At 44.3% G+C, this 24209-nt stretch overlaps 2 protein-coding genes across 2 annotated transcripts; one reads left to right on the forward strand and one right to left on the reverse strand.

The window, feature by feature from the left end:
- Nucleotides 1–3756: 3756 nt before the first annotated feature.
- sp8a (sp8 transcription factor a) lies at nt 3757–5300 on the forward strand (the record flags this gene model as incomplete). Its single annotated transcript, XM_083981555.1, has 2 exons — nt 3757–3774; nt 4125–5300. 2 exons carry the CDS (start codon nt 3757–3759, stop codon nt 5298–5300), a joined length of 1194 nt encoding a protein of 397 aa, XP_083837681.1.
- A 2554-nt stretch (nt 5301–7854) lies between these two features.
- Nucleotides 7855–23452, reverse strand: itgb8 (integrin, beta 8; the record flags this gene model as incomplete). Its single annotated transcript, XM_083981556.1, has 16 exons — nt 7855–8220; nt 9354–9517; nt 11121–11237; nt 13118–13221; nt 13329–13551; nt 13680–14100; nt 15767–15907; nt 17018–17110; nt 17306–17401; nt 17741–17899; nt 18772–18937; nt 19717–19856; nt 20153–20259; nt 20351–20522; nt 22279–22364; nt 23359–23452. 16 exons carry the CDS (start codon nt 23450–23452, stop codon nt 8095–8097), a joined length of 2409 nt encoding a protein of 802 aa, XP_083837682.1. The 3' UTR covers nt 7855–8094.
- Nucleotides 23453–24209: the final 757 nt, after the last annotated feature.

The following is a 24209-nucleotide window of genomic DNA, read 5'->3' on the forward strand; positions in this document are numbered from 1 at the left end:
GATTGACTAGAGATGCTCTGTCTGACCTGCGGCGTATCTGTGTCATAGAGAGAGATTTGATTTAAAGGAATAATAATAATAATAATTGTTCAACACACTTCAGCTTATAAGTTACCTAACAGACAACAAAAGAAGCAAAAACAGACAAAGGCAGAGAGGTTGTGTGTGCGCTTACTTGACAAAATGAGCAGCTTCAGTATTTATTGATCCCTTATCGTAAGTGCAAATGAAGTGGGCTCTTGCGAAATCACTTATGTGAATGTTTCCATCACATCAACCCGAACACGTTTTCCTGACTCTGCTGCCACAGTCGTCCATCAGGCCCGCGCTGACAGACGGCGGACGTGCCCTCCCTACGCGGTAATTACAGGAAGGCAAGGAGGAGCTGCTCCAGGCACATCCTGGCACACGGCTCACCTGGATGACTTTTTCTCACTCCTGTAAAACAAGTTTAGTTTGTTCTCGTTGGTTGAGTTTAGAGGGCATTAAAGATTAGTTCAGGTCAATCAGCCAGAGTGACATTTCATACTCTGTAGATTATTTCTACAGTTTTACATTCATCTTCTAATATCGGTAAATAGAGAGTAAGTGGCTCATGGTCATATTTTTAAGATTAGAACTGAACCTTTTTTTGTGAATCACTGCTGCTGAAAGATCTACACACTGTTAGTTGTCATGTTATTTTTTATTTAGTAAGACTTACACAATAATCTGAGACCAGCTGCCATCAGTTTGAATTGGATGGATGGATCCAGTTGTTACTAGCCTTTCACTTTTCATCTTAATCTTTCATGGACTTACGTATTTGTGCATTTCAAACATCAAAATGTGGTTTAATGCTGTAAACTCAGTTGTGATCTTACAGTAATAACAGTTTATCCATAGTTTACCAAATATGGTAAGAAAGGTTTCTATCCGTTTCTATTTCCAGACAGTTTACAAGTCTTAGAGCTTAAATGATATATTTTGAGTGAAGTATAAATCTCTTTATTGATGTAAAGATCAAAGTTGTCACAGCCTCCAACAATAAAATCAATTGGCAGCTGCCTTTCAAGAAGTTAAACACAGTTTTTGAAGAGATTATTGTTGTTTTATGGTATATTTGTAATTATTGTTTTATGCATTGTTTGTGTCTTCGTTTTTTCACATGTATTTCATTCTGGGGTTTTATGTGTTTGGTATATCTAGAAATGGGCAGAAATCTACTGAAGTTTAAGGAGTAATAATAAGAAGTAACTTTAACATGACCTTTGTACTATAAGCAGCTCATCACTGTCACAAATGCACCAAACAGCTTTGCTGAATTTGCAGCCTGTTCCCGTTTCCTTTTCTTTTTCACCCACTGATCGGCTCACCCCCTGGTTGTAATGAATATTTTTTGTGTCATGTTTAGCAGCTTGTCTTTTGACTCTGTGATTCTCCCGCTAATTGTCTCAGCAGGGCAGCTGACCAAGATGGCCGCCCTGCCCTCTGGATCACTGTGACTGTGCCCTACGAACAAAAGAGGAGATGAGGAAAACAACAAGGAGAAATAAAGTACTTCACCCCCCCTTCTCCCAGGGAAGTGCCAGATCTTTATTTCACCCTTTTCTTTCCTCCTTTTCTGTCTCAGTGCCCACAAAGTGATTGGAAAGCACACAACAATCTTTTTTTGTTGACGTTCGATGGCGCGTAATAATGTGGTCATTATCATCGCTAAAGGAACAGGTTGGGGCTCAGACAGGGTTTCATTGGGGGCCTTTAAAGCACACACACACACACAGCACACACACACACTTTCAGTGTGGGAAAAGAATGCTTCTAAAAGAGGGACAGCTGTTTGGGTGGCTCGTGAGGATGGCGATCAGGTTAAAGGAATGATGGGCTACTGTAAACTCCACCTGTGCATTTGGCCACGCCTGAGGCTGTGTGGGGGGGGCAGGGGCCAGTGTGGGAGCCTGTGATTTTGTCCAGACCAGTGGAAAGTGTGTATTTGGAATGAGGTCTTCCCACATGAAGCCAAAATACACCCTTAACAGATTTTAACCAGATTTTATCTTTGTGAATTTTCATCTTCTGATTTTAAAATCTTAAAACTCGACAGTCCTGAGCTACAAGGAGGTTTGTCTCAAGAAGAGGCCCAGAGTTTGTGCAAGATTTTCACTACACAGACACACAGATACACATGTGAACGTAAATTAACCCGAGCTTGTGCAAGAGAACTATTTTATTTTTATTTTGAAAAAGTCCGTAGCTCATATATTTTTCTAGGTGTCTGTCTGGTCATCAATAATTGATATTCATATTCCAATCAATATTAATTTTACATCTTAGTTATGTTAATTGTGTGATTTAAAGTGAGTTTATCACACCAAATTGCCGAAATACCCCTTATTTGGCTGTGTCTTATTTAGTTGTATGGAATTAAAAACTGATTTTAAAAAAAGAAAAGAAAAAAACCAAGAGGCTATCAAGTTTTCACATCAATTAGGTCAATGCTAACCTGCTGAACCCCAGCCCATACCCTGACCAACTGCTGCATTTTCACATAAATTCAAATCATCAGTCAGCTCCCTTTGTTACAAATGTTGTGGCTTGAATTCTTTCCAAAAAAAAAGAAAAAGAAAAATTACATGCACCTTTCTTTTTTAGGAATATGATTAACCTTACCCTCTGTAAAGCTTGCTTCATTCTGGCTTTTCATAGAACAAAGATGTAGAAAGGACAGGAAAGAAGTTAATACCAAACAAATGAAGGGTATTGATTAAATCCCACTGTTTATTACATTCAAAATTAAATCGAAATACTTCCTCTGTGGTTTTGGGCTATATTATGTCCAGGGTGTGCATCATCATGTTGTTGAACCACCCATGATTTAAAAAATAGGATTATATTTATGCTATATGAAAGTTTTTCCTCAGAGTGTAAATAGTCTGAGTTTAGTTAGTATATTTGAGTGATTTACAAAGCTGGAAAAAAGCACAGGAAGAGGTATTTTTCTGCAGACATTTGTTTTCAGGTGAATGAGATGAAATTGTGGAGGCAGCGATGGTGTCCTCCCTTTCCCTCCCCCAGGGCTGACTGGATACGCCCCAGGGACAGGATGGGATGGACCGGGACAGCCTCTCATTCATCAGCCTCTCCCTCTGCATAGCCTCACAATTCAGTAAAATAACAGGCTGTACAAAAACTAAAACAAAGCTTTTCAGTCTGAAGCCAAGTTGTTTTAAATACTTAAAACCTTCAAGTCTTTCGAGACCTTTTCCTAAAAAACACACTGCAAATCTTTTGTCAACACATTGAGTTTTAAATGTAGTGGTGTTTGTTTTATTATTATTATTTTTTACTCTTAACACAGTGACCTGGGTCTTTGAAGTCCCCCTTAAATCTATAGATGAGTATAAATTGTGATAGGCCTAAAATCATTAGCATTATCAAATACTAGTATTGATAGTTGCTGTTGAAACTATCAATCAATTATATGATAATATACACCTGATTAATTTGATCTTCTGATAAAGCAGCACTGCTATGAGTTCCTTGAAGGCTCCCCTCGCGAGACCTCACTTTTAAAAGATTTACGACGACCTCGAGCGCAAGTGTTCAGAAACAACCCGTGCTGACTTCTGATTGGTCCTCGGGCTCTCAGCGGCACTTCAAAGCAGTGAAGAAGCTTCAACTACTACAGCAGTCAGAGGGGAAACGCACACTGATCACCGACAGTCACCGCGGCCGCACGCACACATACACAACAGACAGCACAGCACAGCACAGACCATGGCTGCACATCAAGGGGTAAGTTTATATCAACTATCTTTTCTCCCCTGAAATATATTTTAATAATGTTAAAAAAAAAGTTTCTACATTATTCGTTTACAATAGACCTTGGTGTTGTCGCTTCTGTTTTTATTTGGAAAACTGACCTAATGCAGGCAAATCATTTGGATACACAACTTCATTGTCGTCGTGGTAGTTAGTTAGATGTGCAACTGTTTGTTTTTTGTTTTTTTAATTAAACCAGGTCATATTGTCAGTTCAGTTGTGTACAGTATGTAATCTTATTGGTTGTTTTGTGCCTATTTACGCACACCGTGTTTGGCGACTGTGCTTATAGTGACAGGTCTAAATGTGTGTGTTCCCCCCAGGAGGAGCCCCGGCTGGGCAGCACCCCGCTGGCCATGCTGGCAGCCACCTGCAGCAGGATCGGTGAGCCCAGCCCCTCCTGCTCCCCCGCTCTCTCCGACGGAGCCCCGGGATTCCTCAAGGGCTTTCACCCTTGGCGGGGGGGCGCGCCGGGCACCAGTGGCTTGGGAGTCTGTCCCACCTCGCTCGGAGTTCACGGCGCGGGACTGACGGAGAGCTCCAGCGCCTTCACGGTGACCTCGGCCAACTCTCCCTTTGGAAACGATATGTCGATGTACCAGACCGCTGCGTCACCAGACAACAGCTCCGACCCTACACACGCACAGCGGTCTATGTTTTTGACCAAATCCCCCTCCTCGGTGGAAGGCATTACGGGGATGTATCCCAGGATGCACGCGCATCCATATGAACCATGGTTCAAACCCGGGGTCGGTAACGCGTCTTCTGCCTGGTGGGACTTGGGCACCTGTTGTGTGCCCGTGGACACACACGCCACTAGCGGGTCTCTGGCGTCTCTAAGCGGCTACAGCAGCGACTACAGCTCCGCCTTCAGCCCCGGAGCTTCCCAGCACCTGCACCCCGCCGCACAGCACCTGTTTGACGGCTTCAGGCCTCCGGTCCCGGCCCCATACACAGAGTCCACGACCAGCAGGCCACCTGCGCTGACAGGGACCCCCGTCGTCCCCCTGACTGCATCTTCCCGCTCCTCGCGGCGTTACTCCGGCAGAGCCACGTGCGACTGCCCGAACTGCCAGGAGGCTGAGAGCCTTGGACAGGGGGGCTCGAGCCCGCGTCGGAGGGGCCAGCACAACTGTCACATTCCGGGTTGTGGTAAAGTCTACGGCAAGACGTCTCACCTGAAGGCCCACCTGCGCTGGCACACCGGGGAGAGGCCGTTCGTCTGCAACTGGCTCTTCTGCGGGAAACGCTTCACGCGCTCGGACGAGCTCCAGCGGCATTTGCGCACGCACACCGGGGAGAAGCGGTTCGAGTGCGCGGTGTGCCACAAACGGTTCATGCGCTCAGACCACCTCAGCAAGCACGCGCGGACGCACAGCGCGGAGGGCTCGGAGGACAGCGGGGAGGCGGGGGCCGGCAAAGGGAACAGCGACACGGACAGCAGCCTGTCCGGCAGCCCGAGCCAGTCCCCCAGGCTGCACGTGCGCGAGTCAACTTGAATCAGCGAGGGACAGAGAGCGGTGGAAATGGTTTACAGACATCAATGTGAACAAAGCAACACATGGACATTTAATTACATTGCACCACCAGCCTGTGTGGAGAGTGACTTCATGAGCGCTCCGAAACTGTTTTGGCACTTTATCATGAACTTCAGCCGTGGATAAACACTGTGTCCTAAAATGTGATATTTGTATCCCCCTTCAAAAAATAAATTTTTTACACACGTTATTTGAACACGTATGGAGCCTAATGTGCGCCTTTTTTATTCTACAAACACTTATTTCTATCGAAGTAAACAAATAGCCAAATCTTTTTTCAACATCGTCGCACTCATTTTTATGCAAGATGGTCATCGCCCTGAAATAATTGATTGAAACAAACTGTTAGATAATCTCTGCTAGTTCATCACCATTATAACTGACATTTAAAAAAATCCATTCGTTTTCTTTTTTTCTCTGTAAATATAAAACAGTTTGGGCTGTAATTAATTTTCCATCTTGACTATTTTATATCAGGCAAATAATGAATTACTACTTACTCATTAAACACACTAACTTTTCTGTCAGGCACCTACAGTTTATCCATCCTTTCACAATTGGGCTGTTCTGTTGAGTCTGACTTATTGGCCTGTAAAAATTAAATGTGATTAAATGTATTAAAACTATTTTATGCTGGTAATAATGAACAATATCACATTTATTAATCACTGTTTCTTGTTCAGTTGCGTATTATCAGCAGATTTGTCAACTGTTGCAAATATTACAATAAGCAGCAGTATCACAATTGATCTCAGTTGCCTTTGCGTGCATCTCCACCTAGTGTTCATTTTATACAATTACCTGTTGTTTCTGGACACAAAAGTTCATCATCACACATCACACTTTTGCGTATTTTTTGGACCACAAAATAATTCATAATTAAATATATTTCCATTGAAAACGTTGACAGTACTGGCTGGCTTGCAAATGTGGCACTGTGCTGTCTTTCTTTACAATTTTGTAAGCAAAAAATAATTGTGCTATGATTCACCACCTCAACACAAGTCTGGCCAAACAAATGTCCAACTTTTAGATTAAAAAAACAAAAACAAAAAAAAAACAATAATTCAGTACAAACAGCCCTACAACCTGAAATGCCTCAGAACTCAAGGAATGATTTAAAAAAAAATCTTGCACATTTTTATTGTGTTGAAATCATTCATGCTACACAACTAGTCACATTAATTTTCAACAAAACTACACAGAAAAGTGCTGTTGTTACACCGAAACAAGTGCCCGGTAAAATGAGATGATTATTGCTGAATTATTCTCCAGGTTTAGGATATGGACCACTCTTCATAAACATAAGCAGTACGTTATACCCATTACTCAAGTAGCCTCATCATAAAATTGTATAATAAACATTTCAATGAAGGAAAATGATAAGAAAATCACAATAAATAATCATTAGTGTTCCTGACTTTAAAACAAAATAGAGCAGCTAATGCTGTAAACAATGTTGCATTAAATACAAAATAAAATAAAAAGGAAAAAAAAAAACAGGGTTGGGCAAGCAAAAGTCTCACAAGATGCCATGCAACTCTCTCTGGATCTAGTGCATGAGGAGTGTGCGGAGGGTAAGTCCACCTCCAGTCTCAGTTCTGATTCGTACCCTCGTCCAGGGGTTTCTCTCAGAGTCTGAACATATCACTTGATCTACAGTTCTGAATAGTAATGGCTCTGGGATGATCAGCAGATGCATGCACACACAGATCAGTCTCTGCTGTAGAGGTCACATGTCACAGGCTATTGATGATTCAGTTGCCATTAATAATCAGTGTGTCTGTATTTTACACATGGATTTTCAGTCCATTTGTTACTCCAGTGTTGTTGTTTTGTTACATTGGCTTCAAATGCACTCTGATGCCCCCTAATGCCCAACATATAGCAAACTAATCCTCTCAGGCACCTCACCAATTACAGCTCTGTTGCCTCAGAGTACCTCAGTTTTCAGTAGTATAATGCAAAACAATTGTTCTAGTGCAAGTCTAGCCAGATTATTAACAACTGACAGTTATATGGAACTACATACTTACTAAAACAAAATGCAACAAATAATACCAAGACCAGGTACCAAACAAACAACTGACTGATCAAAGTTAAAAGGAATAAAGAGTCACTGGTGTGCTTCATGAATTAAATCCCAACACAAGACAGTTGAGGTCAGTAATGTGTAGACAGTATTATTCGTAAGCAAACGTCGTACCTCTAGCTGGCCACAAGGGGGCAGACTAAGACAGGGAGACAGTACAGTTGGAGTGTCACACAGTCACATGAACGTAGTGTTTTACTATAAAATTATAAATAGAAAGCCTAGATAGAGCACAAATGCGTCTACCTGCGCCACACACACATACTCGCACACACCCACACACCCACACACCCACACAGACACATGTGTCCATAAGTTAGAGCAGTAATTGCTGCATGGCTAAAAAAGCGAGGAATGATCACCCTTTGACAGGCGGGGAGGGGGGGGGGGGGGGGGGACTTGTGCTCTTCGTTTCATCTCCATTTTCACTGGCCACATTAGTCACACAGTCTAACGAGAGTCCGGTTGGTTTGTTTAACAAATGTGATTCCACGGAGGTTTCATAGTTTCGTTTACCTTCCTCGGTCTCCACATTCAGCCGGTTGAAGTTTCATGAAGGTTAACAGAAACAGAAAAGAAGATAATAGTCCAACTCTTCTTCTTCATGCTGCTCTACTGCCTTCTTTCTAAACGTGGCCTCTGACCTCAGCCCGGGCCAGGCTGCTACTGCCAGGGGTCCCCGAGGGGCATCTTGGGAACCTGAATGTGCATCTCCATGGGGCGGTCAGGGGCATGGTCCCTCCTGTAGGTAACTGTCTTCTCATTGGTTGTAGGAATGTATGACAGGTCCTGAAGGGTGACAGAAATATGTAGTCAGTAATACAAATACACACACAAACTCTTGTCTTACGGTACTTGTGGGGACACTATGTTTACATGATGCATTCTCTGACCCAGAGCCCTAACCGTAACAATCACAACTCTGACTGACTTCCTAACCATTACCCCATTATGTAATTCCTACCCAGACCATAAAACCAAATCTTAACTCAGACGCTATTCAAACTATTGGGTTTAGTTTATCCAATAATGTAAGACGGGAAACAAAGGAGCTGTCTTACGTTCAGGAAGTAGTGGAGCTGTGCATAAAGTCCATAGAGTGGGGTCCTAGTTTTGGAATAGTGCACATTGACAATATTGGGGACTTTACATTTTCTGTTAAAAATGTTCCCCTAGCCAGAATTATGCAATAGACGTCATTTGGATCTTTTTTTCCCCCAGAGCTGGAAAAGTTCCTCGAAAGCCGCAGAGGATCTAGTACAGCTGTCAAACTGCGTAGTTCTCCAGGCAACTACCAAATTGAGTTTGACATAAAATCAGCCTCTTTAATATTGAGGGGATTTCAAAAACATTTACACTAAGAAGTGTATGGCAACAGTTAATACATTATGTAATCCTGGAGGAAGTAGATACTGCTTTTCAACACATTAAAAACTCCCAGATAATGTAAAATACACAACATGTTTCCCCAGACAGTGTCATGTTACAGTGGAAACATGGTGACCAATGTATGATCTGTAGTATCATTAAGATGAACAATAAATAAGGGTTTTCCAAACATTTGAAAACAACCAGTTGAGGCACTCATAGCTCCAGTTAGATCCCCTCGTGTTCATATTTCCACCTTTTCCTTCTCCTCAAAGGTGCTATACATCACTGTAAGGTCACAAATCTGGACGCTGTACATGGCAAGCTGGGATTTGAGAGGAAATGTAAAATACAGATGTACCTCTAACAGCAATCTCAAATTTCTCAACCCTGGTTCTGGTTCCAGCGGATACTTCACATTAACAAAAGTGTCCTAAGGACTTATGGGGTCCCTAAAGCTTCTGTGGACTCAAGGGACACTTCAGCCTCCCTTCGATTCAGCCTGTGGCAGTGCTGATGACCACCACCGGCCTACTTGGCGTCTGAGAACGAACCTTTACAGAGCAGTGATAAACTCCGTCCTCAGCAGCGCCCCCCGGTGACCAGTCTTTTTTCCGTAGAACCAGCCGGGACATGGCGACCACCACCAGCCCACACAGCACCGTCAGAGCAGACACACTGAGGAATGTTCCCACCAGCCAGGTCCTGCCGGTACACTCTGTGGACACACACATAATCACACACACACACACACACACACACACACACACACACACACACACACACACACACACACATAAGAGGTTTCACTGGAGAACTAGAGCACTGTAAATGGGTCATATGGAATCTGAACACACACTCAAACACAGTAAAATGTGCAAATGAAATGTAATTTTATCATTGTACAGAAGTGCAGAGATTCCTCAAGACCCACACTAAAGCAACACACATTCAAATGCATTTTTTGCATTTTCATATTTGTACAGTCCTTATCTTGTAACATTGACCGTAATCATCACAAACTATACATGTTTTATCACAGTCCTTATCCTAAACCCTAAACCCACATATCATACAAAGTTTTAACTCTAAACCAACCCATTGAGGACAAGCCAAACTGTCCTCAATCCTACTGTCAATGTCTAATTCTGAAAAAAATGAGCGAGCAGTGGTAGAAGTATACAGAAGTGTTTCAGTAGTAACATATGTTACTACTGTAAAATACTCCATTATGGGTTAACTACAAGTCCTGCATTCAAAACCTAGGTAAAAACACACCAATATTTACAGCATTGCCATATATGACATCATTATAAGGTCATCATTGTATAACATGTAAGTGCGTTTACACAGTGGAGCTTGTTTTAACTACTTTATAATAGAGTTTGGTAGTTGGTTAGCTCACTGGTAGCTAACCTAGGGGTCGAACCCACACCTAAGGTGCAGAGGACACAACGTGGGTCATGAAAACATCTGTGTGTAAAAAAAGTGTAATTTCAATTCTAATTCTACTGACTCACACCTGTTTGGTTTTTGCAGGGGCTTGCAAGATCATTAACAATGAATATACACATACGCACGCACACATGCATGCACACACACAAACACACACACACACACTGCTCAGACACTCTGTGCCAGCGGTGCTGTACTGAATAGTTAGGAGGCTGTGTATCTGCTGGGGAGCATGTGTGGATGACGGGTTCATCGCTCAACACAAAGAGCCCAAAGACCGCTCTGACATTTTGTAACAGGGTTACCATGGAGACCTGGCTCCTGCTGCACCCAGGAGGGGTGGGCGTGAGCAGGAAGAGAGTGTCCCGTTGGGTTGGGGGGGTCGGGGAGGCGGGGAGGGGGGAGCGGGGACAAGGGGAGCAAAGGAGGGGAGGGCGGGGGGCGGCTGCACAATGAGCAGCGCTGTTCCAAAAATTGGGAAGGCGGGGATGAACTGTTACACTTGGATGTGCAATTATGTGTGTGTGTGTGTGTGTGTGTGTGTGTGTGTGTAACCCAGGGCATGTGTGAACGAGTGGGTTTTAAATGGTGTGTGAATTTGTATGTGTGTGTGTGTGTGTGTGTGTAATGTACGGTGGTGAAAATCAAACTGACTTGGGACCTGCTGAGGGGAAATGTAAAATACAGCTGTAACACTGACAGCAGACTTGCTGACTCAAATACACCAGGGTGCAGTAGTGCAGCAGTGGTAGGAAGTGACCTCCAATGAAAGCATGTGTGTGTGTGTGTGTGTGTGTGTGTGTGTGTGTGTGTGTGTGTGTGTGTGTGTGTGTGTGTGTGTGTGTGTGTGTGTGTTGACACTGTACCTGCTCTTCTGCTAATGTGAAGCTGGGTCTGACCAGACTGTGAGCTGGTTTGAAAGCGATAACGACAGCTGTCCTTACTGATGTACATACACTGAATCCACATCTCTCCTGCTTGACCTAAAAATGGAGAGAGAGAGGGAGAAAGAGAGAGAGAAAGAGAGAGAGAGAGGGTGGGAGGGAGATAGAAGGTATTTAACTCAGTGACAGCTCTTCATTTATCACCTAAACTGCACATATCTTTAGGCTACTGAAACACTGGATCAGATATGTGTTTAATATCAAAGATGTCACTGGTTCTGACAAATCTGCAAAATCATTACGTGACTCTGAAACTGCCTGCAAGCAGCAGGTATTATCAAAAATAATACCCTGGTGCTCCCATTGTGTGTTACCTGCCCAGCACAAACATGCAGACAGACAAAGCTATGCTCGTCAAAAGAAACCCATCTGCCTTTTGTCAGCCATGTGAACGGCTCAGATTGGATTTCGCTCCCACGTCGAATGACTCCACAGTATGATAAAGATAGCACACAGGAGGACACACAAATGTTCACCCCTTTCCTGTGCTGTGATGTCTTTCAGAGCAACACTGAACACTGTAAACAGACTTGTCAGACTTCTAAGTCTGAAAAACACAAATCTCTAACCCTCAGCGTGTGTCACATGCTGGTTGTAATATTTACAGGAGCAACAACCTGAGGATGACATATTTTGCCTGTCTGCACTGCAGCTAGCAGCTCACTGTTTGAATCTGTGACTGTGTGCTCTGCAGTTATGTGTCTATCTCCTGACTAGCTAGATTAGAAACTAGAAGGGGTTGCAAAAGAGTGTATCAGTTTCGTGTTTGTTGGGCCACGTGCAAGTTCCCAAAAAACACAACATAACCAGTTAATTCAGTTCTAAAGAGCACCCATTGAAAATCTGGTTTGTCCTGACAATGCACGTTACTGTTGTGTGTGTGTGTGGTCACAGGTGAAGTGGAATCATTACATGTTGGCTGTGGAAAACTTTGGACCATAGGCTCTCAGTTAAGGGGAGACACTACAGGTGAATAGGGTAAAACATTTTAAATAACAGATATCACCATGGAACTTCCCAAGTTCATCACTTACAATAAGACAAATATTTTTTGTATTACAAGTTTTGTCAAATTTTATGTTTAAATATGTAAATGAGGCAATATCTGATGAAATAGGTGCTAATTTGCATACATTTCCAGAATCGAAATGTGAACAATGGATAAAGCCCCTTTCCTTCTTGTTTTATTTTGTTGACATATTAGAGTCAGAAGTTTTTACAGAGGGGATTTTGGATATCTCTTTTTATCACTCTGTAAATGAGAAAATACTGTCACAAGACCTAGAAAATCTATCTGCCCTGTTTTTAGGAATAAAATGTTGTATAAATCAGGCTTTGAATGATATATCAACAGTCCCCTCTGTAAAAATCTTCAGAATATAGACAGGAATAAAACTGGAAGGTTTGGTGTCTGTAAGTGCTGCTGAAGTGGAGATTTCGGGTTCAGAGTGTGAGGAAAAACTAATTTTGAGAAAACTGCCTTTAAAGACTTGTACTGTAAAATTCCATAGATTGTTAATGTAAATCATACTTTTACGATTGGTTGCGGATACGGAGGAGATCATTGTTCAGGAGAGAGAGAGAGCTTTACAATGATACCTGACATGACATGGGTCAGACAACAAGCACAGCACAGTATGTCATTTTTGGTGAATTTAGGAGAAACCAACAACAAAAGAGACAAAATGAAGTAAAATAACCACCTTATTGTGGATTTTCTACCATTTCTTTTGACTTTTCTGAAAGAATGCATGCCAAGGAAGAAAAATAGGCCAAAATCTAAAAATTGATCAGTGCATGAAAAAACTGTGTTTTTGCCTGTAGTGTCTCACCCACAGGGAAGCTGAGATGAAGCAAAAGCCTTGAATTTAATATATACTGAAGTAAAACAATGTGAAAATGTAATATTCTGAATTTACCTGACACATCATCCATGTATCCCACCAATGGTGCGCAGGTGCTGTTGCAGTGTCCCGCCTCTTCCTGTGTGAGACCGTGAGCCAGGTGACAGTCCACACACTTCCTGGGAGAGGAAAGAGAGCAAATGGTGCTGTCAGCTTCGACTGCTAAACAGTAACAGGAGGATTTCCCATCATGCTTTGTGTGAGCCAAACAGAAGGTGACAAGTACCAGTATGATTGGCAGGTATTTTGGCAAGCAGGACATCTCTCACAGAAGTCTCCAGAGTACTGGGGGTCATCACACACGCACTGTCCACACACACATCTTCCCCGCCCGCTGCATAACAAGCCGGTGGATGATTGGCAGGTTGCCTTGGAGATGGGACAAGCGCAGCTATCTCCCATCCAGCCGTCGTCACACACACATTCACCTGTCACACACACACCTCGTCCTGAGATGGAAAACACGGCGGCAGAGGGAAACGTGTTAGAGAAATAATCTAAAAATGTATTGCACTGTTTTACATCTAAATTGCTCATAGACGTAATATTTAAATTTAAAAAAAAAGTGTGTCCTAACCTGCACACAGCCGCCCCCCTTCATACGGGCAGGAGAAGTCGTCTTTCTCACAGTATTTCCCGTACACTGTTCCAAGTCTGCTCTGGTCACACACACACTTCCCACACTCACACACACCCCGACCGCTGCAGTCCACATCAGACCCATCTGCTCTGCATTTCCAGTTTGAATCTCTTATTGAGTCGGTGAACAGTGCGTGATCCGGCCTCTGTCGCTGGTCAGCGGCGTCTTGGGTCCTCGTGCACGGTGACTGGCCGTCGTCATGACAGTGGCTTGTTGATCCGCAACTGCAGTGACATTTAGAGCGAATCCTGATGACAGTGGATTCGTTGTAGCCCACGGGGTGAACCATCACCCGTACATCTTCATCTTCACCGTCAGCAGGACAAGAGCGCAGGCCGATGGTGATATTGAAGTAAACCTGCATGGGGAGACAAAGATGTAGAGAAGCGACTGAGTGAGTGGGATATTTTAATGTAGCTTTGTTTAGCTATACCAATAAAATAAGATGGTAAATATTACAGCTGCTAATCATCAGCATGTTAGTAATGTTATTGTTATTGAGCTGGAAGTAGCACTGTGCCTATGTAGCCTCACAGTGCTGCTGGCATGACTGTTCAGAGAAAAATAGATGTCTATCACTCATTCGAAGCAAATGTTAAGAACTGGCTTGTAGACACCTAAAGATGTGAGCACTGATGTTGTTATTGTTGTCCAAATGTGTATTTATTATGTATGTATTTATGGACAGAATGTGTTCTACCCCATGTGGTACAATATTTTATTCCATTATTGTTCTTTTTAAAGGTTGCCTTGTACAATCTGGCAGAGGGACAGGATTTTTAAGCTAATTCAGTCGCATTTACATGTGTTTTTTCTACAATGTTTATTAATGTGCATTGTCCTTTTTCAAATAAACTAAACTGAAACTGAAACTGAATGTGTTTGTATCTGTAATCAAACAGTCCCGAGTGCAATGAGTACAAATAAAATAGTTGTAGTGAAAATACACGATGAACCTGCGAGCCCATTTCCCTGTTAGAAAGGCGAAATTGTGACAGATCTTCACATAAGGCAAGACAAGTTAAAAAATGTTCCAGCAGAACAGATTGATGATGACTGACTTTTTACCAAGCTGACTGAAGAACATTTCCCCCCTTGAAACTGCAGCTGTTAATCTAAAAGGAATGACATTTAATGAACAACTTCTCACTGCATAATTATGACAACTCCTGATAAGGCTTAGATAGCTGGATAGGGGACTTCAGGCCGGCTTAAGTTGAATGGTTATTGTGTTGCTGACTGTGGTTTGTGGTGAACGTTGTGCATGCCAGAGCTTTGAATCAACAATTGGGCTGTTTGCTTGATTTTTATCACCATTCTGGTAAAGCGTGGGTACTTTTCCATAATTCACTTTAATCCACCCGCGGATTAAATGTCTGAACTTCACTCACTTCGTATAATGGGACTAACTGCAAGAGCAGCGATTAAAACAGTTTTGTTTTGAAAAAGTTAAACAGCCCCCAAAAGACCGAGGAGGAGAAGAGTCTCGTAGGCAGTTTAGGGAGTGAACAGAAATACATTCCAAAATCCAGTCAAAACGCTCCAATTAGCACTAAATGAGCTCCTGGGTGGTGAGAAGTAGAAGAAAAGCTCTTTGCAGTGGTGCACTGCAGAATATGTAGGACTTTTGTTTTTGTGCATAAATAGTCTACAGGTACGACAGCTGTTAATTTCCAGCGACTTATTTCTATATGTAAATGTTCTCACTGTTGGCATGAGAGTTGTGGTGTTAGGAAAGGTTAGGGATTTCAGGGTGGAAAGGTCTTAGGATCACATGGAAATATTTTCCTGTTGAATACAGTCTATAATCCGCTCAGCCTGGATTATTTACCAAATCATTTCTGTCACGCAAAGCTCTCAGTGATGCCTTGTATGCGTTTGTATGTGTCACAGTAATCCAATCCAACCAATAACTGTCCGCTGATATTGCCAGGAGCATAAGTCAAGGATTTCTCAATGAACTCGAGTAAAAATTTGGCTCAGTTCTTACTCATCGGTCTGTTTAATTACGTTTGTGTGTTTACCGTCTGGTCAGGCTTCACCCCCGAGCAGCTGCGGCCCTTTGCAGTCGACCCATCGGGACAGAGAGGAGACACGGACACCCAGTACCTGCTGACTGCCTCGTCCTCCACCGACACCACCACCGCCACCTCCGACAACAACCTCTGGGTGAGAGAGAGGGAAAGAAAAAAGCATCTTCAAACCGACGGTATACTGGTGAGCGAGGGAACGCGGGTCATGATGAGCGAGAAGCGCAGTGGCAATTTAAATTTTAATGAACATAATCTGCGAGAGTGAAAAGTAATGAAGCAAGAGGAAGAAAGAGAGCTAGAAAGAGAGCAGTGATTAATTAAAGTTGTCACATGTCCCCAGAAAGCCCTCATTGTCGCCCTATCTGTCTTTCCAACGTACACGGGGGGGTTTATGGGAACAAGGAGGTGGGGCCAAAAATAGCATCTTTGTATTCGACCACGATTAGGACACATGGTTTCCGTGGGGATCTGATAGCTTTTATAATGCCAGCTTCTGTTCGGGCTGTGCTGCTTGTGTATGCATATGTGTGTGTGTGTGTGTGTGGGTGCATGTATGTATGTGTGTCTGTGTGTATGTGTGTGTGTTCGTGCACCCGGATCTGTGGATTCGGCAGATTCTCGAAGCAAACAATGGAGTGCTGTGCCTGAGGCGAGATTATAGCCTAGACTGCTGCCAACTGAACAAACGCTTCAACCAACACACACACACTAACACACTAACACGCACACATCCGTGCACAGAAGGCCTTGTATTCTCCATAACCTCCTGTTTTTGTCTGTGATTTTCTCTATCATTAGACCTTCAGCAACCAAAAAACATCTCCCATCATCTGTTTTCTCAGCTTCGGGGCTTTAGCCGTGTTTCAAGTGTCATTCAGACCTACATTTCCTGGGTACATACAGCACCCGCTGCAGGCACCTTCAGAGACACACTGTAATATCACTGATATCAAATAGGAATGTGCTCTAGGTCAGCTCGCACGATCAAACAGGGCCAAAAGAAAACCAAGCTCATGTTGACTCAGCGGATCAGTGGACTAATTCCTCAAAAACTTTTGAACCCGGGCTGCGTGGGCTCATGTATTCAGTTCCCGCTGTGCTTCTACTCCTCTGGCCAACCTTTTACATGTCCCTGTTGTCTTAAGGGCTGGTAATGTACTTCGGGGAAACAAAGGGATCTAAAAGCAAGAAAGAGTTTGTTTTGCTGAAGCTGCAGAGATAGGAGGTGCAGTGTGTCAGTACCTTGTATGCATCCACCACCAGCTCGATTAGGTTTGGAGCCTGGAAGAGGCCTAGCCTCCCCAGGTAGGAACCTGGCAGTAGATTCACCAACTCCTGGAGAAGGAAAGGGAGTTAGGCTAAAGAAATACTTTGATGCTGAAAATAACTTATTCACATAAAAACATTTGACCTAAAGGAGAAAGGGTAACCTTGCGCCCCTCAAATCTGTTAGAGTCAATGTGGAGCAGACTATATATCCCCTCTTACAACATTATTAGTTGATAAATACACATGATGAGGGGAGATTACCTCGTACCACTGGTACTGTTGCTTCTCCACAGCAAAGATGGAGTAGATGTGGTTTTCAAGCAGCTTATCTGACAACTGACCCACACTGGGATGGTCCTGAAGAAGAGAAAACAACAAACTGAATTACAAATGGATCCTACCCCACCCGCCCCCGCACCTGCCCCCACCCCCTCTAGATCTGTTGTTGCAGTCTCAGGTTCAATGTCTAAAAAAGATGTCACCTCCGGTGATGAAATTGTGCACAGTCATTATTATTGTTTGACCACAGCAGTGGCGTGCACAGACTTTTTGAAGGGCAGGGGCGAAAAGGAAAAATAAGGGCACATATAGCGCGTCCTCGCCACTAAAGAGGGCACTTTAGCACGCTTTTTGGCTCCTAGAGGGCACTTTAGCACGCGTTTTTCAACAATTGGGCCAAATGTCCTCCTCTCTCACCATCCTCGTGCTCCCCGTGTAGACGTTGCTCTCCAGGTGACAGAGGCCGTCGTGCGGCCTGACGATCCCGGCCAGTCGGCTGTCCAGAGCGAGGTGAGACGGCTGGTCGGTCATCAGGAGCAGTAGACGTTTGGCATCTGGTCGCCATCCCACCGCCTCCTAAAACGCACACAGAGTAAAAAACAAGATCATATTGTGCCGAGCTGTGAGTAAAAAGAAAAAAAAAACCAACTTCACAAATGATGTCATTTTTAATTCCCTTATTTCACACACACACACACACACACACACACACACACACACACACACACACACACACACACACACACACACACACACACACACACACACACACACACACACACACACACACACACACACACACACACACACACACACACATACTGGAAAATATTGTTTGCATGTGCTTCATATTTTAGAGGTTTACAACATGTGGTAAGAAACTGCACATTCAGACATGTTACTCATCCACATTATATTAGTTCCCTCTGGTGATCAGTAATGCCCCATTAAGAGCAACGCAGCAGCCACAGAGTCTCCCTGTTTATGTCTGTGACTCGTCATAGACACTGTGAGAAAAATGGGTCCGTGTGTGTGTGTTTGCACGTGTGTGTATTTAAGGAAACCCATCGAGCTAATAAGTAGGCCTGACATAATGGAGAGTCTATTTCTAGACTCATGACCACCACGGTGGTTCCCTGCAGACTGGTTACTCAGGCCCCCCCTGCATGGTGTGAATCACAGCCCTCCCGCAGCCATATAAGCAACTGTGACGCTGTGTGTGTTCATCCTCCATAGCTCAGCAGTGGTGTCATTGGATAGTGGGATTCCAGTGGCACCATCCCGTGCTGAGTCAGGCTACCACCATTCTCCCACAACACAAGCCTCATTTAGCAGCATGAGACCTACCACCAAATTTGGGCTTAACCCACATTTCTGTGAACGTATTGAAGCAGCTAACTCTCTCCCTCTTTGTTTCACACGTGCAGCTGGAGTCTGTTTTTACACACCTGGCAGACAGCAGCTTGCAGCATAGCGTCCAGCCCCCCCTCAGGTGTGTCCATGTTCCCAGAGATGCGCTGGCGCTTGATCACCCGTGTGAACTCGCTCATGTTTCCCGTCATACTCAGTACGTGGTGAAAGCCGTGGGCTGGGCGACAGCGGATCTCATAATCACTGGTGAGAAGCAGAAACGAGCCAGAGAAGAGAAAAAAGATTTTAAATTGCAACATTCAGGAATGCAGAGCTCCAAAACAACCACCCGAATAAACAAACGGCAAAAAGCCTGTCTGTTGTTTCAGTCTCCCAGCACGGCTCATCATCAAAACAACGTTGCCACCAGCAACTGATGAGTCTCTCCCTGAGTCACACAAAATTAGGAGATATAATGGAAGCAGCCTGCTTGGATTGGATTTTTTTTTTAATAATCACTCTTTTATCTCATTAAAGGTACATTGTGTAGGAATTACTCCCATCTAGCGTTGTGGTTGTATATCGCGAGCAACTCAATCGTATTTTTCATGCTGCATTCACGTGAAATTGGGCAGACGGCAGACGGACGACAGCCGCTGTACGTAACGGCATAAACAAGTCTCTATGTAAACAAGTGGTCCGTCAGCACGAGGCAAAACAATACACGTGACAATATGTTGTCATGGCGATGTCGTATTGTTTACCTGACCCACGTTTTACCAGCTTTCTCTCGACTTCTGTGACTAAAATACCGGAACACTTCAGTTTGTTGATGGGGGTGATTACTGATTAATGAAAAACATACTTTTGAACGAAATAATCGATTTTCGTGAATAGATAACAGGCGAAGTTACACAATGTTTGCTGAGGAATAAAATATGCCAAACTTTGGCAGTGTTAAAGATACATTAACTTAATGGGCTGAGCTCTACCCACTTTTTCCTCCACAATCAATAACCTAACCACCACACTGTGGGTCTTACCTGCAGGGGTTGTTGATCTTCGAGGGATGGACATTGATGTAAGGGGAGACAGGTTTGTCCACAAACGAGCCGAAGCCCAACCAAAGGTCAGAGGAGTAGTCTGTCATACGGAGAGACAGAGCTACACCCACCGTCTTCAGCTAGACCACAGACAGAGTATAGGAAAGCCACATATGGGTGTGAAAGGTAAGAACAACAACAGACAAAGACAAAGTCAGATATGACACAAGAGAAGAGAACAAAAGCTCGATGGAGAAACAGAGATCTAATATTTCTGCAGTTTATTTAATATAAAATTTTAAGTAGGAGTCTCATATGCTCCCAAGATCTAATACTAAGTCATTATCTGTATTCAGAAGTGCATACTCTCTAAATGATGCATTGGAGGAAATGAAAAAAAAAGAAAAGTGAACTGGCTGAGTGTTTAAACACGTACATGGTCCAGGTTTTCCTGCATAGAGGCTGATACATCCACCAGGTAGTACAGATCCACAGGGTAACGCTCCAGCTGCTTCACAGCCACTATTACACTGGCCTCTCCACCTAGAAACACACATTATGTAACATACAGTATACCTCTGCGCTGCAAAGTAAAGATTCAGTCACATCTGTGTGTGTTGTGTGTTGTGTGTACCTGGTCTGAGGGTGACACTGATGTCTTGCGGGGACACTTGTGTGCTGCTGGTGGTGGCGTTGACCTCCACCTTGATCTCTGTCTGCTCCATGAACTCCGGCCCGCAGCCTCTTCTCAGCAGGTTCACAGACAGGTCGCAGCGCCGGCCCATCCACAGCCCATCCTGAAAGTCCTACAGAGGTCACAAAAGGTCAAAAGAGGGAAACAGCAACATTTCTATTAGCATAGTTTAGGCTTACACCAATGAAATCAAGAAACATCTGAAAGCAACACAAGAGAAAATGAGCAAACCAGACATGGAACAAAACAGCAGACAGGCAGTTGACGAAGATGATGCACGTAATCTGTCTTTCAAGATCGCAGTAACCATGACGCAGAAGTGACAAACAAGTAGGTCAAGTTGAAGGTCGCATTGTCCCATAATACTCATAAGTCGGAGCCACTAATGCTGAGAAATACGTGACTATCTGAATCTGAATCTTCTCTGTGTTTATTCAGCTTTAATCTCCGTGTGCTCCTGTTCCAGTAATGGATGTAGCTATTCTTCCACCAACTGGAAAGAGAAAACATTGCAAATCGAAGCTTTCACATTCGCTCACTTTGGTTTCATTTTTTATTTCTGTCATCTTCACAATGTTTGTATTGATTTTCAACGATAAAACAGCCATTGTTGTTTTATTATGGAGTCATACTCATCAGTCAAGAATATCAGGAAGAATTCTGTACTCATCCATGCTCTTATCTTGTCCCAGAGGGGGAAGTTACATTAAATCCAAGGGGGAAATCTGACACACAGATGGCATCTGATCATCCACTTAGCTCTTATTTAGTACAGTAGTACATAATTTGATCAGCGCTGTGTTGAATGAATCTTGATACACTGTAGATAACCTCTCCACTGCCCAATAGCCTGCAGCAAAAACAACAACACGGTAGAAAAATGTCATGCCTTGCAGCTTTAGAGTGGATTATCGACCTTTGGTACTTCATTCTGCGAGAAACGCGCCCCAAAACAGCCTGGGAATAACCAGAAACATAAAAGTAGATCATTAAATCTGTGTATTTACAACATGTCAAGGGCGTGATTGGTATGAATCAATTTAAAGAGTGCGACATGACTGACAAGATCACACAGATAAGCACTAAAAATAGCAGCTGAACACGGAGCTGAATATGCGAGCGACCACAGGCTGAACCTGAAAGCTCCAATGACTTTGGTGTATTTATGGCTGCGCCTGCCTGCAGCTATCATTTGTCCTGGAGCTGCTCTGAATTTCACAAAGTTTCACAGAGACTTCCCGGGACTTCCCTTACAAACACCGCCTCTTCAGCTGGCGTTAAATGAAAGCGTCAGGATGGGAACGTGCACATTAAAAAGCTCTGTATCTGAGTGTGTGGCTGTGTGTGTGTGTGTGCGTGTGTTTGTGTGTGTAGGAAGTGAGGTAGGTGGAAGGAGAGACGTTTGAATGCTTTCACACACACCAGTGACCTGCTTAATGATGTCAGATAAGGTTAGGGTTCACATGGTGGGAAAGCACCTGAGGTCTGTAAACACACACATGTCGACTGTCTGGTCTGGCAACAGGTTAGCTCTATGTGTGTGTGTGTGTGTGTGTGTGTGTGTGTGGGAAGGTTTACAGCTTCTCAAGGCTCATTCAGGATGGGCTCTTTACGAGGCAGTCTAACACCCAGAACGCAAAGACAGATACAGACAAACACAGGCGAGTGGAAATACTCACATGCTCACATATACACAAACGCACAGATACAGGTCAAAGGGCGCTGAGCTCAAACATACACATTATATTCCCATCTGCGTGCCCCACCAGGCCTTTGATGCGTGTCATCTGTTGAACGCCACTGACTGCATTTTTCCCTCCACTCCGCCACACACACAAACACACACGTTTTTTTATAGTCTCTCCCACCTCCTTGAAGCACCAGGCACACTGTGGTCCACGTCTGAGACACTCAGCGCAAGAAGTGATACTGGGAGACTGACACACACTGTCACCTGCAGATGAGGAGAGGAGAAGAGAAGAGAAGAGAAGAGAAGAGAAGAGAAGAGAAGAGAAGAGAAGAGAAGAGAAGAGAACTGTCATTAGCATATGAAAGAGTGTGTGTGTGTGTGTCGACACTCATTAACCATGCAGTCGAGGCCCCTGTGGATATTTAGAGATCTCATACGCACTTTTGATGATCGAAGCACCACTTAGCATCTCATAGGAGGCCGTTCAGAACAGACACGTACTGGTAGTGCTAAAACGTCTGGGAGTGTGGGAACAGGTGCTTCAGTTGTTGGAGTGGTGTAAAAGATCATTTCCCACACCCACACACACTCACTCATGCACATGAGTTAACGCACGTATTAAAGGAGTTACAAAATATGTGACAAATCAGCCACGAAGCAAGATGCTTTATCTGCAGCATTCTGCAGATTTTAAGGAGCTGACAAAAGGTAAAGTTGTGAACCTGCAGCTTAATGTAGAGCGATGAATGATTCATTGAAGTGAATTATCTGCTGAAATCCAATTTTCCAGAGCCACCTCAGTGAGATACAGAGCTGGAATGTAGGACAGAGAAAGGCTGCAGGTCCTAGCATCACTAACAAGCAGCTGTGACCCAATTAGCACTCCTGGCCTCTGGCTATACCCCTGAATAGGTGAAAGCATTTAACTTCTATTTATAACTGATCAATACATGCTGAATGGGCTTAGACTGTTGCAGATGGGTTCACAGGTTTACCTTCAAAACATGAGGTGTAGTTTCCTACTGTGAGTGAGGCAACTTTTCATGCATTCCCTGTGATTTTGTGTGTAAATGTGCTCTCGAACAGAAAAACAGGGAGTCTTTAGGGCATTTTGGAGAACCCATCGACCCCATGCAGAGAGCACACATGACGCGGGATGGAGGCTGCCGTTGCGCAGTGATGTCTTGACAAGATACAAGACGCAGGATAAATGCTTGCTGGGATATGATGTAATTGGCCCTAATGAGCCTCCACTCACCGGCACCGGAGGCTTCTGCGCAGACGGCGACCACCACGCAGCAGAGCAGGACACACAGAGCGACGCTGCCGTATGTGCGGAGCCAGGAAGTCATATTATCCTATCCACGCCGGGAGCGAAGCAGCGAGGAGGCGCGGGGGAGCAGAGGTGTTGTTGGTCACGGCTACTTGATGAGATGATCCGGGGGAGACCGGGTACCGTGCGTCCGCCGCCGCGCGAACAATAGCCGGGAGTGCGGTACCGAGCCGTGGGGCATTGTCGTTGTTCACCCAATAACCTTCTAATCCCGGAGAGGTATTCACATCCCCGGGTCAAATCAGCTTACAAGCGCGCTCCCCCGTGGACCAGGAGAGGAGGTGAAGCAGTCGGTAGAGTGCGGCGTCAACAGCGGCTGCTGCGCAAGTCCCTCCATCTATTTCCATCCAGCCGCAGGTGAGCGACGTGTCCACGCGTGCGTCCACGTCGGACCTCGACCGTCTCACAGCTGATCGTGAAGTCTCATCCCGGGACGGAGCAGCTATACACACACTCATACGTACGCACACACACACACGTGCGCACACACATTCACTCTCTCTCTCTCACACACACACGCACGCACGCATACGAGTATAGGCTACCAAGCAGCGCTGCGTTCAGCCGGTGCGCGCCAACCGACCTGACTGAACATCCCCGCACCGAAGCGCAGGAGAGTGACCGTGTTTTAACCGCTGTACTGACTCAGGCAGGCGGCGCCATGGCAACGATATGCTGTATCAGAGAAGGAGCAAGCCAGTGTGAGTTTAAGAGGGAGGGAAGAGAGACAAATAAGGAGAGAGAGAGAGGAAGAGAGACCTAAAGTGCTTACTACT

The sequence above is a fragment of the Trachurus trachurus genome, assembly GCF_905171665.1.
Source record: "Trachurus trachurus genome assembly, chromosome: 11".
NCBI lineage: Eukaryota > Metazoa > Chordata > Actinopteri > Carangiformes > Carangidae > Trachurus > Trachurus trachurus.